Source organism: Mauremys mutica, chromosome 6 (assembly GCF_020497125.1).
Source record: "Mauremys mutica isolate MM-2020 ecotype Southern chromosome 6, ASM2049712v1, whole genome shotgun sequence".
In the NCBI taxonomy this organism is placed as follows: Eukaryota; Metazoa; Chordata; order Testudines; family Geoemydidae; genus Mauremys; species Mauremys mutica.
Genome location: NC_059077.1, coordinates 102,541,814 through 102,564,518, shown reverse-complemented (window position 1 = coordinate 102,564,518; position 22,705 = coordinate 102,541,814). Strand labels below are relative to the sequence as shown.

Sequence of the window (22,705 nt, the reverse complement as noted above, 5' to 3'; positions counted from 1 at the left end):
TAAAAGCACACAAAAGACCATTAATTTGGTAGGGCCGTAACAATGATTATCTAATCAAGCCTTGACTCCCCTATGAGCTGGGTAAGCAGCTATTATGCCAAAGAAACGGAGACAGAGTTTAGAGAACTGGAGCCTGATTCTCAGAGGCTCCCGCAACTACCAAGAACTTCAGGGGGAACTGCAGGTGCTCACCCCTTTGAATATCAGGATCTGGCTCTCTCAAGTTGGGCATCAAAAACAGAGAAAGAAAATCAGTGAACACTTTTGAAATGTGTGCCTAAGTGACTTGTTCAAGACCTGAGATTACAACTCAGAAACTTACATACCACTGCATGTTATATTAAAAAATAAATAAATAAATAAAATAATAAAAAAATAAATAAAAAGACATTACAGCACATTGGCAACCTAGACAAATTTAAAGAAATTTTGAAAGTACATAAAAAAACCAAGAAAGAAAATCCCATGAAATAAGAAGTGGAAGCAATACATGGGAGCTATTAAAAATTTTATATGGGAGTAGTAGAAATACAGAATGATATGCCTCATACCTAAGCCAACCAAAAAGCCAGCAGGATCATGGAAATCTCCAGGAAGGGCAAGAAAGCTCAGACAAAATTCCTTTAACTGTAAACATCTCAGGTACTTCAATTATGCATTGAAGAAGGAGCATGGTCAAGTTGTTCTCAGGCAATCCTGGACTAACACTGTTCTCTTATGACTAGAGCTGGTCATTTTTTAAATTTTTTGTAAAAATCCATCTAATTTTGCAAAACCAATTTTCTTAATTGTGAAATATTTGCTGCTTTTTCAACAAGTTCTAGTTAAGATAATATTTAGCTCAATCCATAATGAAGAGCAGTATAATGAGGTGCCACCTCATTCATCTGCCCATGGTATTCATTCAGAGTTTCTCTTCTCAGTGTATTGACAAAAATATGTTTTTAGTAGGTTTTACTCCTGTTAGCCTTGTAGAACTGGCATAGCTGAGAGAGCTATGAATTATATTCCATTTGTGCCTCATTAAACAAGACTGTTTATTAAGTTCCAATCAGTTACACTTATGCAAACCCATTAAACAGAATGCAGTTGCACCAAATCATTGTGGGCATAATCTATAAAGACACTGAAGTTGTAGGGGTTTAGTTTGAGGGCCTGATTCTTTATTTCTGGTGGTGATAAACAAGAAGGTAAGAATCCTACTACACTATAGATCCCATGATAAATTTGCAGGGTTGGCAGTAAAAATTAATTTATAATCTGATCATATTCGATATAAAAATCAATGAAAGCAACTGAGAACCCCCTGATGCTTTTTCAAAAATCTGTATATTGAATCTTATTTAGATGAAGTTAAAATTAATCATTTCAACATACATACATTATCCCTTCTCAACAACCAACATGGACTATTGGCTTTGGTTTCTATAAAGTTATATAATGAAGACTGAGGGTTTTTTTTTAGCAGATTGTATTATGCAGAGGTGGTAGTTTGTTTGGATTATGGAGCAGGTCAGAATTATTTAAGTTTGTAACTCAGTTTTCTTTGTAAGCCTGATTTCAGCATCCCTTCTAAAAAAGGGAAAGAAGAGTGAAACTTTAGTTTGCTGAACTCATCTAGTCACTATTTGCACAGGGGATCCAGCACAGAGAATTGGAAAAAGAGCAGGAATGCTGCCTGTTCTGCTGCACCATTCTCCAAAGGCCTTTGCTCTAGCCAATCCCACTTACAACCACTCACGTGCATCTCTGTAAATCACAAGAGAGCTCTCCAGGGGCAGATGCTAATATAGAATAAATACCTTAAACTGTGACTTCCCATACTTTCAGATGTTTGGGTTTCTTTTAAATGTAGCGTCAGCTCTGAATTTCCTGGCTTAATGATTGCCTCTTGCTAACTACAACGCTTATCAGGATTTTTACCCTTAATTGATTAAAATAGCTTTTGAAAAATAAGTTTGTGGTTTACTGATTCCATATCAAATTTGCTCAGTTTACAAGTATTTATTATTCTACAACACTGCCTAATAGCATGCTAGGCACTCCACAGTACGGATTAGAACACACCAACTCTTTGCTCAAAAGACCTTACGATCTGATTTCAGTCAGTGGAATAAAGGGGGCAAACTAAACAACAATGTGGACTTGGGTGTGAAAGAACAAGATCAGTAAAAAGATTACCTGGTTACTCAGTGAAGTCAAATGCAGTATGGTGAAATAGGGTTTTTTAATTTATATATTTGCTGACATACTGGTTTCCCAAAAGAAATAAGAGGGATTTGAAAGAGAAGTAAAAATGTTTTTCTAAGGGTATGGCTACACTTGAGATTTGCAGCGTTGGTGGAGGCTTTCCAGCACTGCAATTAGTAACTGTCCACACCAGCAGGGCATATCCAGCGCTGCAACTCGCTGGCTGTACACCTGGGTCTGCTTGGGGTGTAAGGATTGCAGCGCTGGTGATGCAGCGCTGCTCGTTAGGTGTGGCCACACACCAGCGCTGTTATTGGCCTCCAGGGTATTAGGAGATATCCCAGAATGCTTTTAACTAAATTACTCCCTTTGTTTTGTTATGCTGCCTCTCTTTGTTTTGTTGTGAACTCGGGGCTCCGGGAGCTGCTTATCTAAAAAACAAACACAGCTCCTGTTTGCCGTGATCAATCTGTAACTGACTGAACAATCAAATGAGATAAACCCACTACCTTGCTGTGAATGAGGCAGGCAGGGGGATGAGTGTTTGCTTGACGAGAGAAACAGCGGAGGCAGGGGTGAGAAAGGGAGTCCGTTGGAGCAGCTGCTTATCTGGTCTGCAGGCTGTTTGCAGTTAAGAGTAAGGGGTCGGGAAAAATTTCTGATTTTGCAAGGCAGGGAGCTGATACACAGTGTCGGCTCCAAAAATCCACTCTCTCTCTCTCCCCCGGTCCCTGTCACACTGCACCCCACCCACCTCTTTTGAAAAGCACGTTGCTGCCACTTGAACGCTGGGATAGCTGCCCATAATGCATCACTCCCAACAGTGCTGCAAATGCTGCAAATGTGGCCACACTGCAGCGCTTTCCCTACACAGCTGTACAGTTGCAGCGCTGTAACTCCCAGCACTGCAACTCTCAAGCGTAGCCATACCCTAAGTATCACCTCTGCAAACCTATTCTGGGATCTAAATGTCTGGCTACATTTTTTCCATCTTGCACATCATACCAGTATCAAATTCTGCAAGCCAAATGATGCACTCAAATACACAAGCACAAATTTACTAACACTTTCTCTTTATCTGAGTACTGGAACACTTCAAAAAGTTATAAATATTCAAGATTAAAAGATTCCCTCTTCAACTATTCATTTCTAATATAAGGAGAACCATGTCATAGCAACCAAAGCTTGGTTTCTTCTTATAAGTAGATATTATGTGTTCATGCTCATTCTAGTTGGAAAGTTTCCTTCCAGAGGTTTTTTACTGGTTTTCCAGATCTTTAAATATCAAACTAATTTATCTTGAAATTGTTGCAATTCTGCAAAATTAAAAGCATATATTTTGAAGTTTTCTATTGTTATTAAACATTTAATAAAAGTCTTTTCTACCCAGCATGTATAATTAACTCATGGCCTCACTGCCTTAAAGTGTAACTGAGACCAAAAATACTGTAAAATTTAAAAAAAAGAGTAACATTTGCATACCTTTTACTGCATTATAAATCCAGAGTTACACTACATAGGAAAAAAATTAATGATATAAATCCTTATCAGTGCAAAAGCCATTCACTAACTGATGCAAATTAGGAAAATATGTCCTCTATGGGTTGGTTATTCCATAACTGTTCCGCTACGGGAAACACCTTCCCCTCCTACAGAGTACTGCCAGACAAAGATGGACTACTTATACAGCAGTTCCTCTGTTCATATATTTATTTATTTTATATATGGTCCACACTGCCTGACAGTACGCAAATATATAGTTTAGTTACAATACACTGATAAACTATCTGAAAAATCAAACGAAATACTTACAGTGAAAATACCCATTAGCTGAGTGTAAAAGAGTCCACTTATTCCACCTAACATTATTATGCCCATGAAGGTCGATATCCTTAGCAAGGCAAGTTCATGTCTAAATACAAAGAGATCCTATGAACAAAGGGAAAAAGAAAAGGCTGTTTAGTTTTCAAAAATTTCATGAAGAAAATGATCTCTGAACAAAGCAATAACATTAGATAAGAACTGATTCATGACATTTATGGCTAAAGCAATGCATTTATATCAGCTAGGTGGTATTTTTTCAATGCATAAATGCTAAAAACTCAAAACCTATAAAATACGTTTTCTATTTATACATTCAGACACATAAAAAGGTATGATAAAAGAACTCAGTCCACTATTTAAGGTTTGGTAGTATAGTAAACCCTGCCAGTTTATTCCTGGCTTTTCCTCAGCAAAACATGCCACATACTATTCTGTACATACTTGGCTTTACAAGGAAACATTTCACAAGGAAACAAAAACTTTCTCTGCTATAAGACTTCCATATTGTGGCTCTAGCCATAGTCTATTACATTATTTTAATGACACTTCTTTAAAAAAATAACACTTAGAACTTGACTCAAAGATGGCACTGTAATAAAATAAAAATATATAGTTAGGGCTGTCAAGTGATTAAAAAATTAATCATGATTAATTGCACTGTTAAACAATAACAGAATACCATTTATTTCAGGGTGGATAAAAATCAATTTTTTTTTAAATTTTTTAAAATTCTGATTTTAATTTAAATCGGATTTTGTTGACAAAATGCTTTTTGAGGAAAAAACCTATCTAAAAATAGTTTTAATTAATATATATTATAGCTCAAAAATATCTCATCATGGAATAGGGATTATAAATTCTAATTCTATAGTATAAGACAATATATTCATGTAATGTTTAAGAAAAAATTTGTAAATGAGTTTCAATAGTTCACAGATTAGGGACCCAATTTTATGGGGTTCCAGGGGTTTCTGTAGATTATTTAAATTAATCTATCTACCCAATGGGATTTAGTGGTCAGTCTAGAAGATACCATCAGAGATGCTTAGTTTTGCAGTTCTCAAACTGTGGATTTGTGTCTCCAGAGACAACATGTTTGTTAACAGCAAAAGTGTTTTTAAATATATTTTAAATAAAATATAGAAGTGAGAAATAACAGATCTCAACCCTATTATTGTCCCTCTGCAAATTTGTGTACACAGAGTCAATCCCTTACCTCTCTCTCTAAAAGTGAAAAGTTTCAAAAAGTTCAATGAATAGAAGATTGTTGGTGGTGGAATAGATCTGGACAAGGAGAAGAAGTCTGGAGATAAATGTGAGAAGGGAGAGACAGTAGAAACAAAAGTGAAACTGTTTGAGCATCATATTCTAGAAGTCTTGAGATCTTTCTGAGTGGAGACTTCATTGATTTGAGATCTATCATACCGTTCTCTCACTAGAAGGGAAAACCTATAATGGCAACAGGCTGTAAAAGAGATCCAGTTGAGGAATATTTTAATGAAGTTCCTCTACCTGTGGGTAAGACAAGCAGGCAAAATGCAAACAGAGTAACAAAGAAATGCAAGGCCTGGTTGCCCGAATGAAACAACATCGTGAGAAGTGTTCCTTCTCAGGAGGAAGCTGCATTGAAGATGATGAAAGTAACAGGTCTGAACATGCAGGACCTTCAGGTTGTTAAACTTTTTTATTTCATACTTCTTTCTTAAGGACTTCCTTCTGGACTATTCTTGAATTCTCATGTTTGAGCAAAAAAAAAAAAAAGACTCATTACTCTATGGTACTATCATTTTAGATGCAGTTGTGATAAAAAATAAATAGCTGAAATAGGCAGACCTTCCTTTTACAACTTCACCTTTAAAATACTACTGAATGTCCGTGAATGCAATGAGTAATACTAAATGAGCAGTATGGTAATAATAATTAAATAACTGCACTGACTTATTTTGCTTAGGAGAATCCATCCTTAACAGACAGGATTCTGAAGACTATCCACCTTCAAGATCACCATCATTTTCTATAGTTTCAGAGTTATCTGCCAATGATAGCGTTTCAGTCACATCATGTATGTCAAATAGCTACATTATATTGCCTGTAGCAAAAAGAAAAAAAAATCTCCATCATCCAGAAACAACCATAGATAAATTTGTGATAAAAACCAACAGATTACAAAAAGAGGTAATTGATGAAAAAATTGCCCGGCTTGTTTATGCAACAAACTCTCCGTTCCGTCTGACTGAGAACCCACACTTCATTAACATGGTTTAGTCATTAAGACTAGGAAACAGTCCACCCAACAGAGCAACTGTTGCAGGCAAATTGCTGGATAAAACTTATGAAAAAGAAATTGAGCAGTGTGCAAAAGGTCTAGAGGGTGAAATTGTTAACCTGAGTCTTGATGGGTGGAGCAATGTCCTGTTGTATGTGCTCGTGTGACAACAGAAGAAGGGAATGTCTTCCTTACAGAAACAATTGATACATCAGAAAGTGCACACACAGCAGAATACTTACAAGAAGTAGCAGTAAAAGCTATAACAAACTGTGAAAAAAATTCAAATGTCTAGTACGCAGCTTGGTCACAGACAATGCTGCAAATGTACCCAAGATGAGAAGAAATTATTTAGAAGAGTGTCCCAAGCTAATAACATATGGTTGCAGTGCTCATTTGATGCACCTCCTTGCCAAACTTTTCAGTGTTCCAGAAATAAAGGTTAACGCTGTTAAAATTGAAAAATACTTCCGTAACAACCACTTTGTGCGCATGCATCTGATGAAGTGGTATTCACCCATGAAAACTTATGCTCCAATACGTCTATTAGCCTATAAGGTGCCCCGGGACTCTTTGTCGCTTTAAACTGGCTATGTGCCTGGAACCAAAGTTTATTGAAGTGTTAAACCAGCTTTTGACAGCAGTAGCTGAAGGTACAGAAAGAACATTTTCTCTCAGTTTATTCAACTAGTGCAGTTCAATGACTAAGGCCTGGTCTACATTAAAAAGTTAGGTTGACCCAGCTGCATAGCTCAAGAGTGTGAAAAATCCACCCACCAACCACCAAGTGGTATAGTTAAACCTACTAACCCCAGTGTAGACAGTGCTATGTCAATGGAAGAATTCTTCCATCAACCTAGCTTCTCCATCACAGGGAAGTGGATTACTTATGCTGATGGCAGAACTCCTCTGTATCAGCATAGGCAGTGTCTACACAGATGCGCTACAGCAGTGAAGCTGTGCCTCTATAACATTCCAAGTGTAGACAACCACTAATTCATTCAAAGCTGAGAAACTGTCTGGGAGTTCAAAAAGCAGAAAGGCTTGTTTTCCTCTTCCAATCTATGAGTAAAATCAAAAGTATGAGTTCTATTAATTCTATAATCTTGAAGGACATGGTGACCAGAAACAATGATAAACTCACTTTTTGCCTTGTGTATCTAGAACATTGAAGGTAGTTTTGTTTAACTAACGATTTTAAAATGCTGTTTTTGTACATTTTTCATTGAATTCCAATTTCCATCCAAATGCACCTTGACACAAATCAATAGTAAAAAATTAATCTAGTAAATTAGAAATGTCATTCACTATTTTCTAACATAATAAAAAAGTAAATATTAGCAATCTGAATAAAAGTACACCTCTACCTCGTTATAATGCGCCCCGATATAACACGAATTCGGATATAATGTGGTAAAGCAGCGCTCCGGAGGGGGCGGGGGGGAGCCTGTGCACTCCAGTGGATCAAAGCAAGTTTGATATAACCTATAACAAGTTCGATATAACCTATAACGCGGTAAGATTTTTTTGGCTCCTGAGGACAGCGTTATAGCAAGGTAGAGGGGTATAAGCTATACAATCGCTTAAATAAATCCATATAGATACAGTGTATTCTCCTGTTTAGAAAAAAATAGTACCAAATTTAGTATAAAGTTCATCTTTAATAGCAAACTACATGTTTTAATGGTTATACCACCATTGAGAATCAGTCTTCTTTAGGAAAATAACTAAAAAGTACAAATACAAAAACTTAATTATTTAAATCAAGGTTTCCTGACTACTAATTTAAATCATGATTAAAATTGGTGATTTAAATCAAGTTAAACATAATGTCAAGTTTATTTCCTAATGCTGACACTTAAGACAGACATATTCTTCTAGGGTTTATAACTCAAGAATTCCAGTACTGTTTGTGAGAGTAAGACCTAGAAAGAACTTTTTATTATTTGTGTTGCATTAGTACCCAACAGTGGTGACAAGAGCACAAACTAAATGGTGGGACTGAGGCTGAAAGTTACATGCCCCCGAAAAATATTTCTGATCCCACATACACAAAATCATTTCTCATCCCAAATAAGATTAATCAACTAAACAAACTGGGAATTCCCTCCCCCAAGATCACCTCTCTGCTGTAACGCCAACCATTCCTCCATTACTACTGAAAATAAACAGGCAACCTCTTTCACTCTGTTCCTTATCCTCCCATTTCTTTGGTTTAGTGACAAGCCCACCACTTCACATACTGCTTATCGCAAAAACCCCATATGTCCCCCACTCTCCCTTTTACACCCCACCGCCCACCCCTAACCCTCTTGCCAGGTGAGAGGCTTCTTACTCCCTCTTTTTTGTTATTCACAGGCCTCTACCCACTGCCTCCAAATCACAGGCTGGCCAGTTCCTCACTCTCTGTGCCGCGGGGTATGTCTACACTGCAAAGAAAAACCCGCAGCTGGCTCATGCCAGGCAGCTCAGGCTTTTGGGGCTTGGGCGATAGGGCTGTTTCATTGCTGTGTAGACTTCCAGGCTCGGGTTGGAACCCAAGCTCTGGGACTCTCCCACCCCTCCAGGGCCCCTGTGTAGACATATCCTTAGGCTTTGTGATCAGTAGGAAAAACACATGTTCTTGTTATGTGGTTAGCTAACGTGATTAAAATCCTAGTGAAGTCAAGGCAGTCTGCAGTTTACATATGTTAGCGCCTTGAATGGCTGAAGTGTTAAAACTACAAAATGCCTGGTTCTTAACTCATGTTAATTACCCTGTGTTAGTTAAAATATGGTAAGAACACACTTTTTTCTCAATTTAAGACAAGACCTATGATACGCCACTGAAAAGGCTAGAATCTTCCCAGTTTTCCTCCCCTTGCTACTCTTTCTATTGAAGAGACAGAAGGATGGTATCTGCCACAAAGTAGAGGAGATTAGCACCACTAGCTTCTTTTTACTAGTCATCACTGTTCTTAAGAGATCCAACCAAGATCCATCGTTCTAGGTACTGTACAACTGATAGAAACTGATTTAGGGCCTTGAATTTGCAAAGGGACCCACCTGGGCAGACCCATATTCCTGCAAAGAACCCCACTTGTATCTGCCAACATGGAACCCTTTGCAAATCTGGCTTTAACAGTACAAACAACAGTTTATTTTCTCTGCCCTACCCGAAACAGAAAATTAATAACATAAAGGGAAAAAAGAAAGTTACACTTTAAAATTCAGTTTAAATAACCTAAAGTAGTAATAATGTAGTTAGGATTTTAGATACACAGGTTCCTCCAATTTATTTTATTATTCCTTTGCAGTAAGCATGAATTAGCAATTTTTCCAAACAAAACTAGCCAAGATTACAAAGTCACCAGTTAAAAGCTACTCAAACATTAAATCAATCAATACCGGTTACAATAAAATCCATTTTGGACAGATCTTCACCTCATTCAAGCAGTGGTTAGGACTCTCCCTGCCTCTATGCAACATGAGTGCCATGCAACAACAATTTGGCCCCAAAGGCTCACTTATCCCATCACATTCCATAACATGCTCAAGGACAATGCTTCACAAATAGATCATGGAGTTGCATAACTTGTAAGTCATGATCACATCATTAACACAGTGGCTCCTCAAAAGCCTGTTACTGCCCATCACCCACACAGACTCCTATGGTTGTTGGATTCCTTGTGCAAAAATATGGACAAACTTGGGAAGCAGTGGCAAGAAACTTGGGCTGAAAGACTGACAGATCAAATTTCTGCAAGCTTATGCTGAAGTGTATTACATGCCCAGAGATCTTCCTTCTCCATCTTAATAACAGTTGCCAAAGACATTCTGAAAAGAACCATTCAGGGTAGTGAACAGCTTCAAACAAGGATCCACAGCAGAATCCAGCCTCATTCACTGCAAAACAGTTTTCATCCTTCTTTTCCAAGATCATCCACATCTGGAAAGGCTCCTTGAGCCTGGGAAAGGAGACTAGCCAGACACGACAATTTCAAGGATATGGCCAGTTCCTGTAGTGATCCTGGGCTGAATTGGGGAAAGGAAGTCCCAGATATACTGAGAGAGACCTGCAAATTAGACCCTTGTCTTGCTCCTCTTAAATGGGGAGTCATGAGCAACAGAACCCTTTTTGACCGAGACTGCCAGGAACAACAACAACAAATCAAACATACTCTAGTCTTTCAATCTCTAAAAAGAAATGTTCCCGGATCTTGCCAACCACCACCTAGTATCAAATAGCTCTTCCCAGAGTAAAAGTTTGTGTCAAAACTAGCTACAGCAGTGTTTCCCAAACTGTGTTCCGCACAATGTGTATAGGTGTCCCGTGAAAGAATCATAAATAGAAAAAAGGGTCTTTAATTTTTTTTTAATTTTAAATTTGGCATATTTGAAGTGTAGTTTACAACTCTTTTTTATTGACTGTAATTTAACATAAAACTCTTTATCTGGTTATTGATAGATCTCATATTGAATATCATGGCGTAAAGAGAACGTGGCACGCAAGCATGTTGACATCTACCCTTTCGGGCATGTTTCAGATAGTGACGTCGTACCCCTTCCGCTCGAGGCTGCGCGAACTGCAGTGGTATGCACAAACCATTCTCTTTACGCCATGTTGAATATACCATATTCACTCAATATGTTCAAACCTGCGGGTCTTTATCGTGTGTGTGATAAGCACAACTAAACTAGCTTCACTCGAAACAATATAAATATTTGTGACAAACGAAATTTGATAAAAATCAGTATTTCTAAATATTGTTACTAAACCTAATCACCATGGATTTGTGGCTAAAAGAAGGAACTTTGAAATGAAAAGCAAGTTCTTCCGGTACTCCAACTGTGGCCGAAATAAACGAGCAAAATATTGTGGCACTTCAAAGTGAGGATGAATAATAGCAGTCTTTTGTTGCCGAAAAATCTGTTAGTACTAGTGAGTTATCCAAGGTGAAAGAATTTCCACCGAAGTATATCAAAAAACAAGAAGAAGCAGGTGTTAAAAGACTGAAACGAAAGTATGATGAAAGTTATTTGTCTTTCAGTTTTACATGTGTTGGAAATAAAGATGCTTCTCATGCGCAGTGCGTCTTATGCAACAAAATACTAGCAAACAGTTCGTTGGCTCCTGCTAAACTTCGTAGGCATTTGGAAACCAAGCATGCTAAATACAAAGACAAAGATATAATTTTTTTCAAGAGGAAGCGTGACTCACTTGGAAATTGTAAACTTTTGATTATTAAAATTGCTAAAACAGACAACAAAAGTGCAACAGACGCATCTTATCGAGTAAGTTATCGTATAGCGCTTGCCGGAGAAGCTCACACTATTGGAGAAATGCTCATCAAGCCTTGTGCGAAAGATATTGTAACATGCATGTTGAGTGAGCAGTCTGGTAAAAAAATTGATGCTGTAGAGTTGTCAAACGGCATGCAACAATGTTATATTAAAGATCTTGCCGATTATATGGAAAAAGAGCTAGTTTGCCGACTGAAAATTTGCCATGAGTATTCACTGCAGCTAGATGAGTCCACTGACATTTCAGGACTTGCTGTGCTACTAGTATTTGTCCGATACAGATTTAATAATATTAATGAAGAGGACCTGCTCTTATGTGAATCTCTACAAAGCAACACAACTGGAGAAGAAATATTCAACTGCATCAACAATTTTATCAGAAAGCATTAAATTAGTTGGGGAAAATGTATTGATGTATGTAATGATGGTGCTCGGGCAATGATCAGGAAGATGAAGGGAGCTGTAACACGGATCATAAATGTGGCACCAGAAAGCACTAAGAGCCATTGTGTTCTACACAGACAAGCACTTGCAGTTATACCATCATATCTGAAAATTGTGCTCGATGAAGCAGTACAAATTATCAATGTTGTCAAATCTCGACCACTTCAATCCAGGTTATTTAGAATTTTATGTGAGGAAATGGGTAGTCAGCACAAAGCGCTTCTTTTACATATGGAAGTGAGATGGCTCTTCAGAGGAAAAGTGCTTGTGAGGCTTTTTGAGCTTCGCAGTGAACTACTGGTATTCTTCACTTCGGATAATTCAGGACGATAATTTAATGACTGTCTGACAAATTCCTCATGGCTAATGAGACTTGCGTATCTTGCAGATAATTTTGCAAAATTAAATGAAATTAATCTGTCGCTGCAAGCAAAGAATGTGATCATTTTTACTACAATGGATAAAATTTTGTCGTTAAAAAAGAAACGGGAATTCTGGGCATCTTCTGTAGAACAGAATAACTTTGACTGCTTCCCTACAGTACATCAATTTCTGACTGAAATAAATTCTACAGTCCATGAAGAAGTTTCCAGCACCTTTTTACAGCACTTATGTGACTTGCAGGCCTCTTTATTAAAATATTTTCCTACAACTACTGATGATAATGCTTGGGTTCAAAATCCGTTTGTAATTACAGCCAAACCAATTGGCTTTACTGCACATGATTATAAAAGCCTAAGAGACTTAATTTCTGACTCTGATTTGAAATAAAAGTTTAAGGATTTGGAATAATTTTTGGAGCAGCCTAATAGTAGAGTACCCTAATGTGGCTAAACGTGCAGGTGGAGTGCTCCTTCCTTTTGCTACAACTTATTCGTGTGAGACGGGATTTTTGTATTATACTGCAACAAAAACCAAATATAGGAATAGACTTGATGCTGTGCCTGACATGAGGATTCAACTTTCCAGCATTATTCCTAATATTAAGCGAATTTGTGATAGAAAAACGCAGAAACACCAATCCCAATACAAATTTGTATTTGTTTATAAAAACAGATTTTCCTAGTAAAAATCTAATTTGTTTGGTGTTTGTGTTTATATAAAAACAGTTTTTTTTCAGTAGAACACTGTTTTTAATTTTGACTCTTGCACTTGATTTTTGTACTACTTTATATGTGCTTTCCAGTTAGAAATTGTTAGTTTGAGTTATTTTAAATTTGTATTTTTGCTTTGTTTTATAAAATAAAATATATTTGAGCATAAATAACACAATTTTTTATTTGAACACCAAACGACTACAAAATAATATTATGTGTTCTGTAATAGGCTAAAAAGTGTTCCGTGGCCAAAAAAGTTTGGGAAACGCTGGTCTACAGGCAATAACTAGATCCTTCTCATTCAGATTTCAAACTGGGATTAGGAACAGAAACAAAACCAGAAACTATGCTTCTGCTTTACCCGTGGAAATCACTCATACTCTTGGACCTCTATGTGGCACTAAGTACAATCTACCATAGAACACTTTTATCCCACCTTAAAGTGGCAGCAGGGGTCCAGGAAAACGCACACACAGAATCCTTCCTCAAGGGCTGAACTCAGAGTTAATGATTGGCAACTGTGCTTCTGCTATCAAACCCTTGCCTTGAAGAAGCACAGAGTTATAATCTCTCATTTAATCGAATCGATATTTACATGCAGGTGTTTGGAGATTGTAAGATTACAACTGGCAACAATATACACTGAACACCTGTCATTCACAACCTACCATATCTTCATTGTCTCCCAATTATCCCAGCATCTGGGAAAGATCGGCACATGGATGAGGAAAAACTGGATGAAGTTAAACAGTAGCAAGACGGAGATTATGCTGGCAGACACACACACACACACACACACACACACACACACAGAAGGCTGGCTACCACAATGTCGTCTACACTAGTCAAATACGGACATCTGTATATTGTGAAAACATTCTGCAGTTTCGCGGTGCTGTTTTGATTCTATGGTTTAGAATTGGAGTCTCACCTAGCTGCATCTGCAGCAAATGAATTCTAACATCTTTGATTGGCTAGGAGACAGTGTCCCATCCTTGTAGATGCTGACTTGGCGTCAATCATACACACATTCATTATCTCGCAACCAGATTATTGCAGTGCAATTGATTCCAACTTCAAAATATCAACTCTGAAAATAACTCAAGAGGTGCAGAATGCCGGAACATGCCTCCACAACAACACTGGTTATATCAAGGCTGTTTACTTCATTAGCTTCCTACAGATCACCACACTAAGATTACAAACAGGATGGCCTCTTAATGTCCAGACAAGCTTACAGGGTCAGGGCAGTTTGGGCACTGGAATTAAATGGCAAGCAGCCAAAGGTCACCCATGAAAGGTCAGCATGGGTGAGAAGCAGGCCTCTTTTTATTCTGCCTTTTGCCCATCCCTACCCTCTATTTCTATGAGAATTATTGTTTCCATGAGGTATCTATTTCTCATTACTCCATCTGTATTGTTAACTGTGATAAGGCAGGGTGCTACAGTCACAGCTCCTGGGGATGCAGTACCTCGCAAACTGAAAGCAATTGTATGAGAACCTGCTATTGGCAAATCCTTGCAGTTGCACAGTACACTTGTAAGTTGGCCCTATCAGCATGGATCAGATTTCCCTTTATAAAGATAAAAATGAATGGGGATTGGATCAGGTAGATAGTGTTCTTAACCCTACAGAGATCAAGGGATGCTTTTTTTGTGCAAATTCTGCATCAGCCTTGGATTTGTAATAAGGCCTGTGCACCGACACAAGGCCTGGTGGTTGCTACATGCAGTGGGATGACTGTATAGCCATAGATTGGGTCTTAGAAAAATGCAGGTTTGATAGATGTAGGCAAGGCCTGGTGGTTGCTACATGCAGTGGGATGACTGCATAGCCATAGATTGGGTCTTAGAAAAATGCAGGTTTGATAGATGTAGGCAAGGCTATGATGCTCATGGCTTTGAGCAATGGAGGGAAAGCTGGTGATAGTTCAAAGCAGCTGTTGCCAAGAGAACCTGCCTGTAGCAGATATCTTTTCAAAGCTAAAGGTTCAATAAAGTTGCAGCCACTTAGCCAAAAGATTTTTAATTCTCGTCTTGTCCGCACACTTATTTGGCCACTGCCCTTCACAAGTTTAGGTCCTTATCTTTAAGGCTTTACATGCTCTGGGTTGAGGATTCTTAAAAAGACAACTTTGTCCTTTGGGGATCATGACTACCCTCAACTACTCCACTCGTACTTTCAGTATCATGTGTGGGAGACAGAGCTTTCAGAAGAGCTGGCCCCAGGCTCTGAGATTTACTCAGACAGGTACTTAGAATGAGAACAAGCCTGACAAATTTACAATCAAACTGGAATCACACTTCTTTGAGCTCACTTTCCTGTTAACACATAATATATATAAAAATTAATATGCCAACAAAAGAAAGTAAAACACATACACATGACTTTTCTCTCTGGGGGAGGGATGAAGAGGAAACCTCACATGACACTGCTAGTCTGCTTGTTTATTTTCAATTCTGGAAGTCTTTCAGATATCATGGTGATGAGCTCAATATAACAACCTGGATAGAAGAAGATAGGATAGAATAGAGAACAAAACCACAGACAGTCAGATAAAGAAACCAGATATCTCCAATTAAAAAAAAAAGTTTACCAAAGAGTAATATAATTTGTCACTTAGCATAAAAATGAAAACATAAATGATATACTGGTAAATATACCTGTTTTACTTTTAACCAGACAGCAGCCTTTCAATGTATCCTTTCCCCAAAACACTATTTTCTGTTATAGCACATTTTATCTTCTTTCCTAGGTTATTCAGGATTCCTATACAGTGCTTACAATTATACTGGGGGGAGGGTTCAGAACTCTTACATCCTATAAATTCTTATTATGACCCTAAAACAACCACTTTCCTAGAACACTCAGGGCAGAATTTCACATCTCATTTTCCAAAATAGTGTGGCAGAGTCTTAGAATAAACAATTAACGGAAGTAGATACATTCGTTATCCGATTAAAGGGATTTTTATTGAAACAGTTATTTGATATCCCATCTGTTTGGAAGCTTAAAGCATGATTTAAACTTACTGGCTTCAGTTTTAATGTATTTTTATACTTTGCTCTTACAAACATTAATGAACTGCCTCACAACCCTTTCCTTTTCAAATCCCCTGTGAAGTAATGTCATGCCCTTTTTATGGATGGGGAAAACTGAGGCCTAGGTAGGTCAGATAATAAATACCTTGCTCTTATGTTGGCGGATCCCAAGGCACTTTACAAAAGATGTCAGTATCATTATCCACATTTTACAGATGGAGAAACTGAGGCACAAAGAGGTGCAGTGACTTGCCCAAGTCACCCAGCAGGCCAGTGGCAGTCAGGAATAGAACTCAAGTCTCCTGAGTCCCAGTCTACTGCTCTATTTACTAAGTCACACTGAGGGTTTGTCTGATGGAGAGTTAGTGCACAGCAAGCTGGGGTGTAATCTACAGCTCACTAATGTATCACACACTAACTGGCCATATAGACCCTGCTTACCATGCACTAAAAATTCCATAGTGCATACTAACCCTACTTTAATTTCAAAGTGGAGTAGATAAAAGTGCACTAGGGAACTTTCAGTGCATGGTAGCAGGATCCACATGGTCTCTTAGTGTGTGGCATCATAGCATACTGTAGATTTACACTGCAGCTTGCCACATAATAATTCTCCACAGAGTTGCTTAAGATCACACAGGAAGTCAGTAGTAGACCTGGGAATAGAATCCAGGTCTCCAAATGCCCACTACTACTTTCTAACCACAAAACTATGCTCCCTCTCATACACGTGACTCATGAATCTTGTCTTTTACTTCTAAAAAAAAATTTGTATTTTATATAAACAATGTCTTACATTTTTCCCCTTTGGAGGCTAGCTGAAACGTCAGGCAAATTCTACTACACCACTACTATACTCTGCTCTAGAACCACTAACACTGCAGGAGGTGGAGTGGAGGAGAGACAAGGAGAAGTAACAGCAGGAGAGGCCTGGAAAGCGTATACTAAGAAGGATGGTTTTCATTCCTCTCTTCTTGCTACTTTGGGGGTTGAAATCTTTCCCAGAGATCATGGATTTATTAAATTGGATAATTTAAAGAAAATACAAAACTAGGAAGATCAGAGCCTTGTATCTTTTGCAAATCAGAGCTAGCTGAGGAATTTGATCGCCGTCTTATTTGAATTACATGATGCTTCCTGCAAGGGTCTTGCATACAAGTCAACACTGTTTTCATTTCTTTTCTACATTCAGTTCTTCAGTTTCAGCAGTAATAGTACTCCTCCTACTGGACAAACAGAAGCAATAATTGCAATCTATCATTGAGACACCACTCAGGCTACAAAGAGCCAACACGCTATGTAATAAACTGACTGTGTACTTAAAGGAGGTGACTTTGGTGGTGTCATACTGCAATTTCATATTTCTATTCAAGTAGGTGGCTTCTTGAACTTCTCCAACTATTGCCCAGCTTAATAAACTGACATGAAATCTGTTTTTGGTTTGGTTTCTAAAATCATAAAAATAAAAACTAAAGTTATGCATTGGACACAAAATTTAAAAATATAGTGAGGCTGGTATAATATATACAGACAAAGTGCTGAGGTACACACTGAGCATATTTTCATATTATACTAACAAAATACTACATAGTATTGTGTTCTTCCATACTATTAAAACAGCTTTATTTTCATCCCAATCTTATGTTTTTGTACCATGTATACCAAAGAATAAAAATAAAACAAAGTGAAGGCATGCAGCCAAAAATTTCGCAAGTATTCTTAATGAGCCAGGAGAAAATTCTAATTCCAGATGGCCAATTTTTTAAAATGTATCCAGTGTTTGGATTTCATGGTAAATACATGCCCTTACAGATTAAGGAAATGAAACCTCCTGATTAAAGCCAGAATTTCCACAAAGAATGGCACTCATGAGAAAGGCAGAATGCACTCAGGTCTCTGGATTGCTGTGGCATTTCAAGGTTAATTTGTTTGGGAAGATTAAAAGAATTTTACAAGTGGTTTGCTTAAATTCCTAACTAATTGTGATCAAGTCCTCTTAATGTTCCTGTTCTTCTGGTGCCCAAAGGAATGGATGTATGATTATGTGGCAGACTGTTATGTGACCTGAAATCCTCAGCAGCACTATCAGTAGGGCCCTACCAAATTCACAGCCATGAAAAATGCGTCACGGACTGTGAAATCTGGTCTCCCCCATGAAATCTGGTCTTTTGTGTACTTTTAACCAGGCTATTCCATACAGATTTCATGGGGAGACCAGCGTTTCTAAAAATGGGGCTCCCTACGAAAAATAAGGTTGGGGAGGGGTCTAAAGGTTATTGGGGGGGTGGTCTCAGTATTGTCACCCTTACTTCAGTGCTGCCTTCATTGCTGGGTAGCCAGAGAGCGGTGGCTGCAGGCTAGGCGCCCAGCTCTGAAGGCAGCGCCCCACCTGCAGCAGCGCAGAAGTAAGGGTCACCACCCTTTTTTCTGCGCTGCTGCCTTCAGAGTTGGGTCAGGACCACTACAGTTACAACACTGTGAAATTTTAGATTTTAATATCTGAAATCATGAAATTTACAAATTTTAAAATCTATTCACCATGAAATTGACCAAAATGAACCATGAATTTGGTAGGGCCCTAACAATCAGAAATCAACCAAATGAGACGCTGATGTAATCTTCCAAGCTGAAATATTGGCTGGATTCCCAAACAAATTATATTTATTTTTCCTTTCTTTAATTTCAGCCACCAATCCTGCAGATGAAAAACAAAAGAGCTAAAGACTATCAGCTCAATGCTAGCCTTCTGAAAGCAAATCTGAAACAATTAGTAACAGGCGACACCTGCAGTCTCTATTAAACAAATGTATACAAAATGTCAATTTGTTTACTTCTTTGTACCTTATGACACAACATGGGGTACCAGAGACTCATTTTTAATAAGTACATGCTGATAAATATCCTGATTCCACATCAGGGCACTTTATTCAGCACACAGGTGAGTAAAAACATGCTTTTTTGAGGCTCTGTGATGATTTAAGACCCTAAACGTGGGATCTGGATGTGTTACTTAGGCAATCACATGAAACTAGACTATGATTATTGTATAGTCTGTCTATATACATCTGCCTTCTAGTCTGCCACATTGACTATATATAGATGCATAAATATGAAGGATAAACACCTTTCCATTCATGTGCAGAAAAAACAGATTGGAATTTATTAATACATTTAATATACTGAAGTACACATGCATTTGATAATATAATTCTTAGAAAACTAAAATAAAGCGAGAGATCTGCTCATTTTAAGACAGATAATTCTTAAAATTTATACTGTCATTGTTGGGAGGCCTGAACATGGCAAAATTTACATAATTTCCCATTACCCTGCCTCACCCCAAATAACAAATAGTTTTCCTTAAAAAAGCAAATCCAAGATCTGAGTACATCAACTAAGTAGAATGCAATTACTTAACGGAAATTAAATAATTAAATTAAAATATTTTGTTGACAGCATTTAAAGGGCTCCTATATATATATGGAGGATATACTCAAAACAATTAAAATACATTGTCAAATACATGTCAAGAGTAAACTGTCTGCACCATTCAAAGATTTCACCCTAGGAAAAGAACTTCACTTTTCCACATTTTAAGGGCCAATTCTGCAGTTCATATGATTATACAGCACTCTCTCTGAAGTCAATGGGAATTCTGTATGTATGAGGCCTTAAGTGAGTATGCATTTAAGTGGTATAGCAGACTGGTGTACTGATTATGACTGCATTTGCTTTTGTAATATAAAATAAGTGTTATGTTAAAGTACTCTTCAATAATTTATTAAAATCATTCTTAAATATAGGGGCAGATCCACAGCTGGTGTAAGTTGTCAGAGCTCTTTCGACTTAAGTGAAACTACAGCAATTAACTCCAGCTGAGGCCAACACAACACCTGTGTCAGATAGCTAAGCATTAAACCCATTTTACAGATAACGAAGTATTCTCTAAGCATTCTACATTTTAGGGAATGTGTTTTATTCATTTAGAAAAGCACCTACTATCCAGAAGCAAGGCTATGTGAGTAGAGGAGACAAGTAACTAGCTCCATATAAGCACTGAAACCTTAAGAATTTTAAAGCATTTGAACTTAAACAAGTGTATTCATGTCCGTGACAGAAAATCCAATTTGATTAATTTAGTTTAAGACTGAAAATCTATTTTGAGAGAACACCCATAATTATATTATAAATAAGGCAAAATATCAAAGTGATCTGCAAAAAAACAACACATTTCAGTAGAAAGTACTGAATGTCCCCAGCAGTAAGAGGGGCATTTCAACACGTTAATAACTTACACGCAGTACATTTTACCCCTGCTTGCATGTCCAAAGAGTACAGCTCCCCAAATTTGCCAGCTGCTATCTGATGCTTCACCTCTGCATGTACTTCACTAAGGACATCACATAACCATAGATCAACATGGAAGTATACAAGATGCTTATAAAGGTAAGTCCCATTCTTTTCTGGTACTGTGCCTCTTTCAGAAAGTTTAATATTCTTATGTTTTACCATTTAGGATATAAAATAAGATGATAAAATTTTAAGTTTTCATGACAGGTACTTTGGATGGAAAAGGTACATATTAAGTAAATTATCTTATGCATGGACTCCCCCACATAGCAAGTGTAGGAGAGGCATTTCAACAAACTCAGAAGTTACTTAGGGAAAGAAAAAATCTAACATTTGCAGATCACTTTTAAAGAAGTCTAATTGTTTTTGTCCCTATTTTACAAGGCTTCCATAACAACTAAAATCTCGTTTGCATCTAGGAGACAATCTGCTCCTCTTCACAATGGTTATTCCTTTACTTACCAGGAGAGTATTTGCTCATTTGTAAATATCAGCCTTGATTCTCCCTACTCTAGTATTTATTATCATGTGTATATAAAACAGTAGACATTTTGGGGCTTTTAGATTTCAGAATAAATTGCATTACAATTGCAATAGTAAATATTAACCCTATTTTATGTAAGGATAAGATTCTTACCCAGTTAACTTTTTTCAGAGGTAGAAAATAATAGTAGTGGCAGAAATCAAGTATCAATGTATAGGAACTAAGAAGCTGAGTGTAGAAACATAGCTGCAGAAACAGCCAATGATTGTCTTCACCAACACAATTGTTAATCCTGCAGCAAAACAAAGCAAATATACAAGGCTTTTTAAATGTTATAGTTAGGCATGATGAGTACCAAAGACAAAACAACTTATTTATAAATGCACTGCTAAATACGGTAATGTATAGGCCATATGCAACTAACTACAAGTGAATACCCACAGCATCCATTCTACAGAATGATGTGGCTTCTCTATTAAAGCAATGGCAACCCTGCTTATAGTTTAAAACTTGCCTGTATTTTCATTTGGTGCATAGGGTGCAAGACTGGAATTTCTCTTTGTTAAAATATAAATTTAATGGTAAGCTCTTCAGGGCAGGAAACATGTTTATCTTTCTGTTTGTACAGCACCTAGCACAAGGGGGCCCTGATCCTGATCTGAGAGCATTAAAACAATATTTAAAAAAAAAACAACAACAAAAAACAAGTCTTGATCGTTTCTCAAAGTACAGAATTGTATTAGTTGATTATGTTCATATTTCAGGTTACTACATATACTGATCATGTAGAATGGTATATGCTTCTTCTGAAGAGACCCAGAATGAAAAAAAACTCTTTTTGCCTTAAACCCCAAAGGTAATCCTATGCGATTTTAAAACATTTCAAAATTATAAAACAGCCTGCAAAAATGTCACAGCAATCATATTTTTCTACCACTTACTAACACAGATTACAATTTGAAGTGATACAAAATTGACTTTTGTTCTATATAAATTTACATAAATTCAATTCAGAAAGTGGAAAATTGGGAATGTAAATACTATACATATTGATAAATGCTGGATCAGGGAGCAGTCCACTGACAGGCAAAAAAAAAAATCTCAAATATGCAAGAGAAAGGTTGGAGGAAGGAGAAGGTGTGACACCCAACAAAACAAGAATATCTCCCAATTTCCTTATCAAAATGGTTTCAAATAATCCTGACAGTTCAGATATTTCAACTTTCCTAATTAACCCTTTCAGCAATCTAGGTCTAGTCTACGCTACAAAAGTTTTACTTGTATAATACATCAGTTAGGAGTGTGATTTGCTTTTTAATTATACTGGTATACAGCCTAGTATAGATACAGTTATACTGGTATAAAAGGTGCCATATACCAATATAGCTTATTTTACTTCCCAAACCAGACAGAAGTTATAGTGGTAGAAGCAGTGGTGTAAGCTAGGCTAGGAAAATTGGATGGGCCCCGCTTTTGGGTGGGCGAGCAATGACGGGAAGCCACCTCCCCGTAGGGGGATTATGGTTTTGTGGGGCCTGGACGAGTACAAGTGGGGGTCCTTCCCACCCCTTCTGCCTGCAGTCCGTGTGCGCTCCTGCCAGGGAAATGGGGTCAAGGCACGGGGGCTTGCCCGGCTCTGCCCGCCAGCGGGGTCCGGGCGCCATTTGGGTGGGCATGGATGGTAAGTGGACGGACCATGGCTACATCCCTGGGTAGAAGTACTTT

At 37.6% G+C, this 22,705-nt stretch overlaps 1 protein-coding gene across 6 annotated transcripts in view; it reads right to left on the bottom strand.

The window, feature by feature from the left end:
* ZDHHC21 (zinc finger DHHC-type palmitoyltransferase 21) overlaps positions 1 to 22,705 on the bottom strand; it is a 76,888-nt gene that overhangs the window by 41,831 nt on the left and 12,352 nt on the right. For all 6 annotated transcript variants that reach the window (XM_045022434.1, XM_045022435.1, XM_045022432.1 and 3 more), the window contains 2 exons: positions 21,134 to 21,272; positions 4,003 to 4,119 (listed from right to left, as the gene is read on the bottom strand). In XM_045022434.1, the coding sequence (XP_044878369.1) occupies positions 4,003 to 4,119; positions 21,134 to 21,272 (256 nt within the window). The remainder of the gene's footprint in view (positions 1 to 4,002; positions 4,120 to 21,133; positions 21,273 to 22,705) is intronic.